Source organism: Stenella coeruleoalba, assembly GCF_951394435.1.
Source record: "Stenella coeruleoalba genome assembly, chromosome: 3".
Lineage (NCBI taxonomy): Eukaryota > Metazoa > Chordata > Mammalia > Artiodactyla > Delphinidae > Stenella > Stenella coeruleoalba.
The window spans coordinates 116,706,190-116,720,448 of NC_137148.1; the positions used below are offsets into that span (position 1 = coordinate 116,706,190).

Here is a 14,259-nt window from a genome sequence, read left to right on the forward strand (position 1 = left end):
ACAGCCAGCCCAACTTCCTATGTGAAAGATCTATTCTCTACTGTCTCAGAGATGGTATGATATAAGTACTAAGACAAATGATTAGAATCAAATTACCAGTTGCAGCTCTCTCACTTACCAACTGTGTATCCTCGGGCAAGTTACCTAACCTATCCAAGCCTCAGTTTCCAATTCTGGAAAAATGGGACAATAGTACCTCCTACATAGGGTTATTGGGGATACTGAGATAGTATATATAAATAGGCCTGGGCTATTTATGGGCTTAGAAAATACCTACGTTAAACTAGCTCCCAGTTAAAACAATCAGACAGAAGGCTATGGAGTAAGGGTTATCTTTATTTGAATTGCAAAGTATAAATATAAACCAGGTTTGGAAATTCAGGTTTGTAACAGTTCAGTAATGGCACCAGAAACTTCCAGAAGGGACCACGACAGCATACCTTTGTAGTTTTGGTGAGGTGGGTGGGTTTACACAAAAGCCCTCCTCACCTCCAACCTTCTCTGTAGCAATTGGTAGGTTATCAATTACTAAGAACAGTCAGCTCCAATGTTTCCTGTTCCTCCTCAGCCTTTTTCTTTGCTAATCCCTTTTCTAGATTATCCTCTGCTGCATTGACCCCTGCATGGAGTAGCACCAGAAGAATGGCAGGATAAGAGAAATGTCTTGACACAAGGGACAGTGAGTTCCCACTCTGTGGACCTGCACCCATGGAGGGTGAGGGTCCAGGAAAGCTTCAGGCATGGAAGCCCAACTTCTTCTGAGACTGGGCAGGGAGAGGACACAGGGGAATACCGATATCTGTTACATCTTGACATCAGCACCTTGGGCTTTCAAAACACAAACGGTAGACACAATCGCCTAGGTAAGACTGCCGTCCAACTCATAGAGTGGATCTGACAAAGTTAATTCCTACAGCCTGACCATACAGAACTCCCCCTGTGGCACTCAGATCATGGAAGATCTTCCGAAATGTGGACAGACAATAGATTACTACAGATGGATCACAGAGCCATCTCACATTTGCAGCAGAGGAGACTAATGCTGAGCCAGATGGTGGGGGATGCAGGGTGGAGGGCCAGGAAATCGCCAAAGTAACAGTCTAGGCACTTGAAATATTATTGTTAGATTGTTAAAAACTAAATAAATTAACATACATAGAATAAAATAAATATATAATTTAAGAGGCATTTTACAAACAAACAAACAAACAAAAATAGTTGTTATTTTTCCATCTGGGTAGAAGTCCCAAAATTCAGAGTTCTCAGGTTTATGGTATTTCACAGTTAACTCATCAAATCCAGCACTGAAGGGTCCAAATGGCAGATCCCTTGGTGGCTTGTTGAGTACATGGCTTCTCAATCTTTGTTACTTTCTTCCAGTCCCCGAATCTTTCTTTCTTCCTCTCCTTCCTTTTTTTTTCAGGCAAAGATCCTGGAGCATATGGAATTTAACTGGCATTTTAATCCAGAAGATAAGTGTTTAAACAAACTTATGGGGGTAAGTAGGGCTTGGTGGAGGAGAATCAGAAGGGCACGAAGGTCCCTCACTTTTGCTTTCTTCTGACCCAGATCCCACTGGACATATTCTGTTTGGCACTTGAAGGCTCTGGTATTTTGGCAAAGCAGTTATGGGAGGCCCAATTTAGATGGCAACTGGGGATGAAGGAATCTTCATGGCTAGTTGTGAAGTCCTTCCCCTCTGCAGAGTCTGTCATCAACTTGTATCTTCTCAGAGGTAGCAGTCCCCAGCTGATTCCTAAAGCACAAGAAGAAGGCATTTAAAGCTGGATCCAGCTTAAGAGGTCTTAAGAGTCTCCTGAGTCCAGATTTAAGACGTGGAAAGAGGGCTTCCCTGGTGGCGCAGTGGTTGAGAGTCCGCCTGCCGATGCAGGGGACACGGGTTCGTGCCCCGGTCCGGGAGGATCCCGCATGCCGTGGAGCGGCTGGGCCCGTGAGCCGTGGCCGCTGAGGCTGCGCGTCTGGAGCCTGTGCTCTGCAACCGGAGGGGCCGCAACGGTGAGAGGCCCGCGTACCGCAAAAAAAAAAAAAAAAAAAAAAAAAAAAAGAAGTGGAAAGATCTCTGGGAAGGGGTGGGAAGGAGAAGAGACAAGGATGAGAGAAGCTATCTTCTCAGGCATTGGTCTTGGGTATCTCTCTAGCAACTTCCACCCTAAGTGGAGATGCAGCACTGAGAACCTTTTTGAAAACAATTCTGCAGTGGGACCCTGACTCCATAGCAGCCCAACCCCTAGCTCCTAGGTCAAGAGAAGAATTCAGCATGCCTAGAAACAGATCCAGGAAAGGTGGTGATGGTACCATTGGGCAAAGGATGGACCATTACCTTGAGCACAGGTTTCTCTCAGTGGGACGTAGTCATGCCCAATTTCACTTTCTCTTCATTTTCCACGTCATAACCTCCTCTCCTGTGGTACCTGAGGAAAGTAAGTTTTGTGAGCAAGCTCTGCCTGCTAGAGGGTGCAGGCCCCAGAGCTGGTCCTTCCAAAAGATTCTGGCCCAGTGATTCTCTCCATACTTGGAAAAGCCCAGAGGATACGGCAGCTCAACAGACCTCTGGCCAAAGGTCCAACTGCCCCAAAGGATGCCTGTCTCTAATGGCAGGCTACAATTTGCTAAGAACTTTCACCTCATTTATACAATCCTCACAACATCTTTATGAGGTAGTGGAACAGAGATTACAATCACTGAAAGATTACAACCCTTAGAAAGACAGGTAACTTGATCCAGGTCTCACAACGCATGAGTTGCATGCTTGTAAATGGGCACAGAGTGCTTAGTAGGTCTCCTCAGTCTAGAATATAAGCTGGATTGAAAGCATGGCCTGGGGACCAGATGCCCCAGATTTGGAAGGATATACCAATAGCACCACCCATGCCCTGACTACCAAACCACACCCTAATGCCATCAGAGAACAGAGTCAGGAAAAAGAATTGTGTGAAGATGTGGCTCCATGGGTGGGTTGCTGAGCCTGCTGTGAGAAGCAGGACCTCCTACGGCCTGGCAATTTTTTTCCTGGGCTCTGGACACTGGACCTATGTCATACCAGAGAAGCCAGGTTCTTGGAGAGCCTGTACCCAGGAGTGTTAGTCAGACTCCTAGCCCAGGATTTGGGGGGTTAGAGGGCTCATGTGACCATCAGGTAGAAGACCCTGGAGGAGGAGAAATAGAAGTGATTTGCAAAAACAGCCTGTAACACTCACCAAAACATGAGAAGCCCCACGATGACCAGCAGACAGACGGATGACAGCACCACGACCACCACAACCAGGATGGTCGTGTGATCATAGGTATATAAACGATTTTTCACTGGGAGGCTCAGCCCATGGCACCTCTCTCCATGGTAACCCAGGTGGCAGCTGGTCCAAAACAGAACAAAGCAGAGATGAAGTTAGTGGTTTGGCTTCACTCTTGGCAACGGGCCACCTACATAAGCCAGAGCCTACTCCTCACAGCTTCAGCCTGTCAGTCCCTAACGGTGATTCCTGTCCTTCCTCTAGCCTTCTCTAGAAGCCCCTCTACAGGCTCTGTGGCCTTCCTCCTTCACTCCACGCCCTCCCCTTCTTCATTCCCTTTGGTCCTCTGGCACAAAATTCCTACTCCAGGCAGGGAAAAAGCAAAGGAGGACTTCAGGTCTTGGCTAGATTGTTCCACGTGTGGATGATTAATGACATGTGTGTTAAAATGTTCAGAGGACTTGGGCACAAGAGCTGGTGGGTTGGACTGAGGGGATTCAGTATCACTCCCTCTTGTGAGGCCCCTCAACACTCTGACCCAGAAATAAACCCAGCCTTCCCCACCAATGCTTCCAGCGTCCAGTCTCTCTGCCACTGCCCAGCCTATTAATAGGCCCTGCTCCTTTGCCAGAAGTCATTTTTCTCAAGTTTCCTTCATTTAACTCCCAGCTCCCCCTGGGTGCAAGGCCCAACTTGAAAGCTGAATTTTGGCCTTTGGCCTCTGAACGCTGGGCTATCAGGCCTACTTCATCCCAGGACAAAGCAAACAAACCAAGAAAAAACATCTTCTTGCCTAGCTGTCCTGCCAGTACATTTTAGAATGTCACAAAAAAAACCTTGGCTTTTCTCACTCAAGAAATAAATCAGATGGCAACTGCCTCTTCTAACACAAAACTTTTCCTGGAAGCCCTTGGGAAGACTGACAAGTGCCTACAGTTGAACAAGCACATTCACGTCCCTTTCTTTTTTTGCGGGGGAGCTGCGCGGCTTGGCTTGTGGGATCTTAGTTCCCCGACCAGGGATTGAACCCAGGCCCTAAGCAGTGAAAGCGCGGTCCTAACCACTGGACTGCCAGGGAATTCCCTCACATCCCTTTCCTTATCTGAGCATCCCAGAGATCCTTTGATGTAGGTAGGAGCCCATGTTACAGAAAGGCAGAGCTATTTTCCCCACAGTCACATAGCAGGGCAGAGACATAGACACAGACTGTCTGATGGTGAGCTCAGTGTCTGCCCACACACATCCATAAATGCCCAGTCAGGGAGGCCGTGGCACTGTCTGCCTGGGGACTTTAGGCCACTAACTGCTGAAGGAAGCACCGAGAACCCGGTGGCCCTCTATTCTGAACTGCACATCCTCTGGGGAAAAGCTTAGGCACCTCGTTCCTCAGAGCAAGGAATCCCTTCTTCCTGCCGAGAGGTACCAGGAAAGTTCCAAGGAGCAGACCTATCAGACCCAGGGGCCGGGCTGCCCCTGCCTTCCTTCCCAGCACCTCTTCCTTTCCCAGCTCCTTCTGGGTGTTTCGGGGAACCACCTCACTGCAGGATAAACGTAGGTCAGGCCCACAGCAGAGCACACAGCTCCTTGCCCAGCCTCTCCATGCATCTGTCCCATCGGCCCAGGTGGACAAAACAATGACCCCTATCCTGCCAGGACATAGAGGATGCTCTTAGGAGCACCCCTGGAAAATCACTTGTTCAAAGCACTTTACAGTTTATAAGACACTGTCCTTATCGACTAGCTTAACTGAGACTCATAACACCCTGGTAGGCAGGTATAACCTCTTTTACATATTGAAAGACTACGATTAGGGTCAGAGAGAGTAAATGATTTGCTAAATGTTTCACAACTAGGGAGCAGAAGGGCCAAATTCCAAATTCATAATTATTTCCATTCTGAACAGTGTAGGTTACCCCAAGGAAACACATATCTGATGGGCTTGATGGGTTTCTGGAGCAGAAACAGAGAGCGGTCTGACTCTGCTCTCTCAGTTATTATTACTGTTATCTTGAATGATAAATAACAATTAATAGCACACATTACAGGCTTACTATGAGCCAAGTACTCTGTGCTAATTGCTTTACAAGGATCATTTCATGTAATCTTAAAAACATCTCTATGGGCTTCCCTGGTGGCGCAGTGGTTGAGAGTCCACCTGCCGATGCAGGGGACACGGGTTCGTGCCCTGGTCTGGGAAGATCCCACATGCCGCAGAGCGGCTGGGCCCGTGGGCCGTGGCCGCTGAGCCTGCGCGTCCGGAGCCTGTGTTCCGCAACAGGGAAGGCCACAACAGTGAGAGGCCCGCGTACCGCAAAAAAACAAAAAAAACCAAACATCTCTAAGAAGTAGGAGTTACTATCCCCATTTTAAAGATGAAGAGACTGAGGCCAAACTTCTGTTAGATAACCTGCCCAAGATTACACAGGTAGTGAGTGGTAGAGCCAGGATTTGACTCAGCAGTCTGGCTGACTTCAGAGACTGTGCTTTCCTGCGGGGAGGGAAGGTGAAGTTGAGTCTGTTTTTCACTTCCAGCCCATCATTCAAACCCCACAGGTACTTACTCAGATGATAGAAATAAAGCTTGGCCTCAGAGTCCCGCAATTCAGTTACATAATCCCTCCACCCCCACCCTGAGTCAAAAGGATAATAATGTAAACATCCTAATATTACCCACATCCCCCTCCCTTTGCAGACAACCCCTGGCTCCCCCAGGGAAGGAGCATTCCAAGCATCCCAGGGTGAGGGCAAGATCGTGTGTCTTGCCCAGAGCCAGTGACCCATCAAACTGAGATGTGTTGCTCCTACCCACGTCTGTGGCCCATCTCAGAACTTGTATTACAACAGAAGCAAGGACCCTCTAGAGTACAGAGACATCTTCCAATTTGGATTTCTCCACCCCTACCCCAGGAGGTAGAGGGGGCACCATTTGGCGCAGGGGACTCAGAATACATGAGTTCCAGACTGGTCCTGCTGCTATTTCTAGCCAAGTGATCTGGAGCAAGTTACAGTCGCGTTTCCAAGCTTCAGTTTTCTCATGTAAAAGGCAGGAATAATAAATGCCTACCTCACTAGAGCTTTGCGAAGCTCAAATGAGATAATACAAATAAAAGCACTTAATAAAAGGCCAAGTCCCACATGTGTGGGAGTTACTATATAATCAGATTCCGGAGGATACTGCCCATATCCTGAGGAAGGGAGCACCAAAGTCAGACGGAGCCAAAGAGAAGGGGGCTCGCCATTCCTTCTTGGCGTCTGGGCAGTGAGGTCAAGTAGAGCCTTCAGGCCTGTCTCTCTTCCAGCTCTGAGTCCTCGTCAGGCTAACTGTCCCCAGGCTTCCTCCAGCCACAGGAAACTTTGCAGCCAGTTTCTGGGTCAGCAGCTCATCAGGAGCCCCAGGAAACTGCTCTTTGAGGGCAACTTTTGGCTGGTGACACAGAAGGGTTTTCCTGTGGGTGATGGCTGCAGAGGGCTGGTTTAGGAAGCCGGCCAGCCTCAAGCTCACCACGGCAGCCTGACACACCCGGCTGGTGGTTGCTGGGTCTGGAGGCAAGAAGGAGCCACAGAGTGTCCCAGATGTAGGTGCCCAGATGTCACATTCTCCCAATCCAGGAGCTCTGTGTCTTCTTGCTGCCTGCTGCCCTGAGTACCAAGGGCTGGAGGCAGGAGGCTGCCAAGCCAGACACAGAATTCAGCCCCTTGAAAATCTGCCTAGGAAGCAGACACAGAGTCTTCACATCAGATTCCATGCTCTTCAATTAGAAAAAGCCTTAGGAGACCTCTAGTATAATAGCTGCCCTCTGTAAAATCGTGCTCCAACTCTGTAAGAACAGACAGGGAAGAAGGACGCAATCCAACACCCAGTGCAGCCTGGGGGCATGAAAAGCATGTTGGACGGGAAGTCAGGCACCTGAGTGCCTGTCCTGTTTCCACACACTTTATTTAGCTGTTGATCTCAGACAAATCACTTCCTACTTCTGGGCTCCAGTTTCCTCATCTTTCAAGTACAGACAGCAAGCCCTGCCTACCCAGCAGAGGGCTTTTGAGAATACAGGGCTGTATTTTCCCGTCCCCTAGAATAGCTGACACCAAGTAGGTGCTCAACAGAGACCTGTTGGGCTCAACTCATATTAAATGTAAACTGTAAAGCTCCATGGCAAAGGAAGGAAGGCACTGTCACAGTTACCATCACCATCCCTAGGGCCACCTTGAGCCTGGACACCATTATCTAGGTTCTCTGGGTTTAGGTGGTCAGTCAAGCTCAGCTCTCCAGGAGAGAAGCCTTAAAAGGGTTCTCAGCTGAGCAGTGGAAGTCCCTCCACCAACGCCCTGGACCAGTTCGGCCCAGACAGATTTCTGGCCTTGATCCATCTTGACTACACTCAGAGTCACTGCCTCCACCCTGTGCTAATGAGGCCAGTTTACAAATTTAGGACAAACATTCCCTGCCCTGTCTCAAGACTTCTGGAAGAATAATTGGGGGACTGTCTAGGTCACTCTTTTTTTTTTAACATCTTTATTGGAGTGTAATTGCTTTACAATATTGTGTTAGTTTCTGCTGTATAACAAAGGGAATCAGCTATATGTACACATATATCCCCATACTTCCTCCCTCTTGCGTCTCCCTCCCACTGTCTAGGTCACTCTTAAGCAACCCTCTCCAATACCAAGCTCTTGACAAGGATATGAAAGGAGAGGACACACAAGTGACTGTAGACGTGGAGGGGGGTGACGGGTCTGTCTGACAATTGCCAAATACAGGGCAACTCTGCTGTATGAGATCAGATGGGACAAGGAAGCTTTAAAAAAAAAAAACAAAGGATCTGTACCAATCACAGCAGAAGAGATGCGAGGCAGCCAGCCTTCTCGACAGGCTGGGAAGTGGTGTGCACACAGCAATCTCCTGACTCTGTCCGGAGCCTCCCAGGTCACAGAGGTTGCCACTCCACAGAAACTCAGGCCCAGCAGAAGAGAGTGCATGTTTACAGCCTGATGTGGGTGTTGGTCTCAGGCACAGTGGCGACATTATGCCTGCCACAGAGCATGGCAGTGTCGTCATCCCTGAGGGGTTGCCAAGGCAGCCATTTGCTGGGCTTGGCCTAGCAGAGTGGCTGGGGAACCCATGGCCTCTCCACCCACACCCCTGCCCAGGGAAGGGGTGGTGCTGCCTGACCGGGGGCTGATGCCTACTGAGTTGGGTTCCATTTTCCGTTAATCTTACACAAAGGAAGTGTTCTCCCACCCCCATAGCCAAAGGTCAATACCCACCATGTCCCCCACCTCCTGGCCCTGGCCAGGGTGAGGAAGAAGGGAGGAGGGGCTTCTCCCTGCTCCCACAATGATTGCTTTCTCTACAGTCCTGCCATGTCTTAGAATCAACCCACATTTGCTCATTCATATGCACATATGTCTGAGTACACATACCTGCATAGCACATATCCAAATGCACCTCATACCTACCTGCAGGACTTGGGAAAGAAGGCCACGGGAGCTCCACTCCACCCAGGAGCCCCACTCTGCCATGTTTCCTACTGGCTTCTCCCATCTGGAGTAGGGCATGAGGCAGAAATGAAGAATCTGCCTTCAGGTGTCAGCTCTCCTAGCGTGTGCTCATTTCTGAGCAAGCAGGAAATGCCCCCAAAGATGAAAGAGCATCACAAACCCACGCCACAGGAAATTGCATCCTATGCTGGGGGGAGCCCCTTCCGCTGACTAAAAATATTTCCCCTCCTCCCAACTTCCTCCCAGAGGTTGAGAAGAAACTGGGTGGATTTATGAATTCAAGGAACAGTGACAACCAGGAACAGCCACCAGGCTGACAAAGAGTGAGCTGTTAACAGTCAGCCCCGGGGAAGGGACACTTACATGCAGGATGGAGCCCGGAGCTCCTTCACATATTTGCATTCTCCATGGATGCAGAAGTCCTTGTATTTCCGAAGACATGGGTCTCTCTTCTTCCCTAACCCCTTGCCTTTCTTCTTTCTTTTCCCACGCTCCTCCTTGCTCGGTGTGGCCAGAGCTTGTGGCTTGGAAGAGAAAGCAGCTGCGGTAGAAAAGTACCCTGTTACGTCTTTGACTTCCTCAGGGGAAAACATCAGAACAGCACAGCGTCTGGAAGGATGTTTTGATCCTACCTGAAGTCAGAGGCCTGAGAAGGCCTCTCGGCTCAGTGCCTCCCAAGAGCTGAAGGAAGACTGGGCAGACCTCCCAAAAGTGGTGGAGGAAGTAGAGGCTGGGGGGTCCCAAGGAAGACATTTCATAAACTCAGTTTAAGAACCTCATTCTATGGACTTGAGGACACGGGGAGGGGGAAGGGTAAGCTGGGACGAAGTGAGAGAGTGGCATGGACATATATACACTACCAAACGTAAAATAGATAGCTAGTGGGAAGCAGCCGCATAGCACAGGGAGATCAGCTCAGTGCTTTGTGACCACCTAGAGGGGTGGGATAGGGGGGGTGGGAGGGAGACGCAAGAGGGAGGGGACAAGGGGATGTATGTCTATGTGTAGCTGATTCACTTTGTTATACAGCAGAAACTAACACACCATTGTAAAGCAATTATACTCCAATAAAGATGTTAAAAAAAAAAAGACTACTGGGTCCAAGTGACACTTAAAAAAAAGGACCTCATTCTAAGAATGCTAGCTTCTGTTGAGTAGCTTCTGTTGAGTAACTGCAGCTGATTGGGCAGTTCTACTAACCTCACCCCCACCCCACTGTCCATCCTCATCTCCTACTCCCCCACGCCCACTTGGTTCTATTTTGGCCTTAAATCAGCCTCATTTCCTGATGCTACACTCAGTGACCCATTTGCAGGAAGACAGCGTCAGAGATAAAAATTGCTTCTGGAGAAGGTACTTGGAGAGTATTTTAGAGGGAAGAGGCTCCTAAAATAAGAACAGTGCCCATGTCCAGGTGGTCCCCTCTGGGGTACCCATTAGCAGCAGCGGACCATGATGAGCCCAGAGCAGAACCAGGCTCAGGGACAGCAAGCAGGCCACCCCTGGTCAGAGATTTGCTGTTTTAACTTTTTAAATTTTTTTAATTTTAAAAATATTTTTATTGATCTATAGTTGATTTACAATAGTGTGCTAATTTCAAAGAGCCTTGCTTTTTTGACATCAAGCAAAATATTTACCCTGTTCTGTGTGCTATTTGCAGCTCACCACTTCTCTCAAAGGTCCATTTACATATATCCCCAGATGTCCTGTTTATAGCTCCCTAGAATGGGGAGTACAGTGCACAAGCAGCAGAAAGATGGAAAGTAAAGAACTATCAGAAGGAACTAGAACAATGATAACTCTCCCCATTCTTTCCACATTTAAAAAGGGAAAAACAACCTCACACAGACATCCAGCTGGGACTGATCATGGGCTATGCCCATCAGCCCAGGGGTCTGACACAAGTCTCCCCTCCCCTGTCCCAGCAGAAAAAAGGTGCCTGCTGTCTATGGCTATAGCCACATGTCTGGTAGAAGGATGAGCGTCATACATTAGACTGGAGTCCTAGGATCCTCAAGGTGGAACTGACTTCAAAAAATATGGCTTTCCATTTTCTGTTGAAAAACTTGAGGTCCTGAAAGGCAGTGACTTGCCCAAGGTCCTACAGGTTTGGGATCTGAAATGTGGTCTCTGGACTCCATATCCAGTGCTCTTTCCCAACACACCAAGCTGCCTCACACAACCCAGTCCCCTCTTCCAGACAAGCCTAGAGCACATGGGATGCTGAGCCAGGAATGAGACAATGAATGGGCTCTGAAGTTAGCAGACCCATGCTCGAATTTCAGCCATGTGATCTTGGGCAAGTCACTTAATCTCTCTGAACCCTGTAGCTCTTGGTAAAAAGTGAAGAACAGGTGTTCCTATCTCAGAGGGTTGCAGCAAGGATTAATTAACCCACAATAACATGTTAAGTGCCTAGAATACAGGAGGCACTTAATAAATGGTAACAGTTATTTATTTTAGGTGATAGGATCCTTAGACCTGAAAAATAGTCTTTGCCCAGCAAACCCAAGTAAAAAGAAGAGGCAGATGCCAGTAGTAGTCCCATAGACTCTTGCTTCCTCTGGTGCAGACCCTGGCCCTTTCAGAACTCAGAAGGTGAGGCAGATGCTCAGAGGAAACCAATGACCATGGCTGTGGTGAAATTGAGGCAGGAGGGCCCAGCCGATCAGAAAAAGGAGGGAGAGGGACTTCCCTGGTGGTGCAGTGGTTAAGAATCCGCCTGCCAATGCAGGGGACACAGGTTCGAGCCCTGGTCCGGGAAGATCCCACATGCCGTGGAGCAACTAAGCCCATGCGCCACAACTACTGAGCCTGCACTCTAGAGCCCACGAGCCACAACTACTGAGCCCGTGTGCCCCAACTACTGAAGCCCACACGCCTAAAGCCCGTGCTCTGCAACAAGAGAAGCCACCGCAATGAGAAGCCTGCGCACCACAATGAAGAGTAGCTCCTGCTCTCTGCAACTAGAGAAAGCCTGCACGCAGCAACGAAGACCCAGCACAGCCAAAAATAAATAAATAAATAAATAAATAAATTTTTTTTTAAAAAAAGAAAAGGGAGGGAGAGAGTGACAGAGTGACAGCCAGGCTCCTGCCGGGGAGAGGGAGCAGTGAGTCAGGTCTGCAGAGCTAGGAGGAGCAGCTGTGTGGGTGGAGGGTGAGTCACAGCCCAGCTCTGCCCTGCCTATGAGGAGAGGGCCAGGAGAATACAGGTTGTTCAGGCCAGGAGTGACCCCCAGAGGGCCACTGTGAGAGGATGAAAGGTGGGAACCCAGCCTCAGCTTTGGGGCAGACCCCTGATGTATACTAAATAGAGATAGCACCTAAGGGAAACTCTGGGTAAGGAAGAAGGGTGGCAGAGGAGCAGACAGAGCCAGAACAGGTGGGTATCTTTCCAACCAAATATAGTCACTCCGGGGCTCCAGGGCTCAGTCCCTGCTCCACCCTTAAGAATTTCTGCAGGTGACTGGGGGCAAGGAAGCAGGCAATACTGGAGGCTCTGGACTCTGCTCTGTGCTTGTATTTACTTAGCCACAGCACCTCTGCTGGTTGAAGGATCCCATTTGGCCCTTCCTCCCTTGGAGTCTCTCTCAGGGACTCAAGGTGGTCAGGAAGTATCCAGGCTTGTGTAGGATTTGTAGACACCCAGCATATCAATACAGCTCTCTAGGGACCCAGTGCTCACCATTCACAGCCTCCCGAGGAGGTGCTGGCCTAACCTGAGGGGGGACCAAGTGCTCCTCGTTCCCCTGTTTCCCCAACCTGGAGACAGGTGGATGGAGGAGACTAACACTGCACACCTTGTATGTGCCCAGCATCTCCACATCTGTTACCTTATTTTATACATAATAGTCAGTTGATGTGGGAATTAGGGGTTGTGCACATTTTTTCATAGAAACTCTAAGGAAAGCATCTCAACCATTCCTTGTTCCTATCACCCAGCTTACCTCAGAGCAACGTACCAACCCCACACACCTTGCCTGTTTCAATTTGCCTCAGAGTATCCAGAAAGGCAGCAACGTGGCATGTGAGACTACGTTGGGCAAGAAAGACAACAGGATCTACATTCTAGGACCCCCCAGTGAGTTTGTCAGGCCAAGCGGCTTTTCCTTGAGGTCCTCCATGAAAACCCCCAAACCATAGGTGTGCCCAATCGGCATAAATGCCAGATCCACTTATTCTTCAACTGTCCACCGGGGTCCGAGGATGGGCATCCCTCACACCCACCTCTGAAAAGGTCCAGGTCTGTCTCTTCCAAGTCCAGGACTTCCCGGCCTCGGCCACCTCCCGGGGGCAGCAGCTGGTCCGTAGATTGAGTAGGGGAGTCCAGATTGCTGGTTCCAGCCGCCAGCCCTCTTCGAAGCCGCTCCAGGCTGTCGCCGGTCACCAACGCCGAAAGCACTGCGGGTGAGGGACGAGGCCGCTTCAGACCCGCCGCCCAGACCCCCGTCGCCACGTACCGCTGCCGGCGCCCGCCTGCCAGGGAGCACGGGCCCCACCAAGTGGCCCGCGCCGGGGGCGCTGCAGCGATCTTCCTTCGTGTCCCCTGCAGAGCGTCCCCATCCCCCCCGACCCCCGGCAGCCCTCTTACCTGCAGCCAAAAGGAGCTTCAGCACCACCGACGGCAGCAGCTTCATGGTCCCGGACTCGGCGGAGGCGGCGAGGCAGCAATCACTTTGGAGGCGGCGGCCACCGGGCGCTGGCACGGGAGCCGGGTGGGAGGAGCACAGGAGATCCTGCCGGGCACGTTCTGCTGCCGGCCTCTGCGTGCAAGCCTGGATGGGATCTCAGCGGAGCTCGCGGCCGCCGGGCGTCTCTGTATTCACTCTGTCTGTCCGTCCGCCCGAGCCCTTGAGCCTCAGTAAGTATAGCCAGGTACCTTCCGCGCGCAGCTCCCGCGGTAGACTGAGCGCTCCCGAGCTTGCGGCCGGGAATAAGGCTCCAGGAGGCGCCGAGACTCCGCCCCGCCCCCTGCCGCCCCGCCCCCCCTCCTCCCGCGCTGGGACTCCCGCCCGGCTCCAGGCGCCTGCCGCCCAGCCCCGGACCCCGTGGGCGCGGCTGGGAAAAGGGGCGGGAGAAGGGGGCGGTGCTCACATATTTTGGGACTAGGCCAGAGCAGCCGCGGCCTGACTGTGGGGTAGGGCTGCTGACCGGCAGGTGGCGGGGACCAGCTCCTACCTTTCCCCAGATGCTTGTCACGCTGCAGCCTTGGGACTGCTGAGCTGCGCTTCGCCCTTGGACACCCCTCATTCCTTCCTCTCTTCCAGGCCTGGTCCCTCCGGTCATCCGTGCTCTAAACCAGAGACCTCCACCCATGTCATCTTCTGAGCTTCAGAAATCCTCTTCTTTGCCTACCGATAAATCAAGTAGTAAATAATAATTAATTCATTTATCATTTAAAATTAGACACATGAATGCCAGGAGGTCTTGTGAGCCCAAGGTTACCAGAGTTGCAGTTGCAGGCACCTGGCATCAACCCAGCAAAAGCAAAGGAAGTTAGTGGTATT

At 50.6% G+C, this 14,259-nt stretch overlaps 1 protein-coding gene across 1 annotated transcript; it reads right to left on the reverse strand.

Annotated features, from left to right (window-relative positions):
• Positions 1 to 377: 377 nt before the first annotated feature.
• HBEGF (heparin binding EGF like growth factor) lies at positions 378 to 13,710 on the reverse strand. Its single transcript, XM_079917539.1, has 6 exons — positions 13,344 to 13,710; positions 12,980 to 13,153; positions 9,114 to 9,291; positions 3,219 to 3,374; positions 2,342 to 2,432; positions 378 to 1,756 (listed from the first exon to the last, which is right to left on the reverse strand). Exons 1-5 carry the CDS (start codon positions 13,387 to 13,389, stop codon positions 2,360 to 2,362), a joined length of 627 nt encoding a protein of 208 aa, XP_079773665.1. The 5' UTR covers positions 13,390 to 13,710; the 3' UTR covers positions 378 to 1,756; positions 2,342 to 2,359.
• Between the last annotated feature and the right edge of the window lie 549 nt (positions 13,711 to 14,259).

Coding starts and splice junctions, on each gene's coding strand:
- HBEGF (XM_079917539.1), bottom strand. CDS start 13,389: ATGAAGCTGCTGCCGTCGGTGGTGCTGAAGCTCCTTTTGGCTGCAG. Junction 9,292..12,979: donor AGACCTGGACCTTTTCAGAG/GTGGGTGTGAGG, acceptor TTTCTACCGCAG/CTGCTTTCTCTTCCAAGCCA. Junction 2,433..3,218: donor GTGGGGCTTCTCATGTTTTG/GTGAGTGTTACA, acceptor TACTTTCCTCAG/GTACCACAGGAGAGGAGGTT.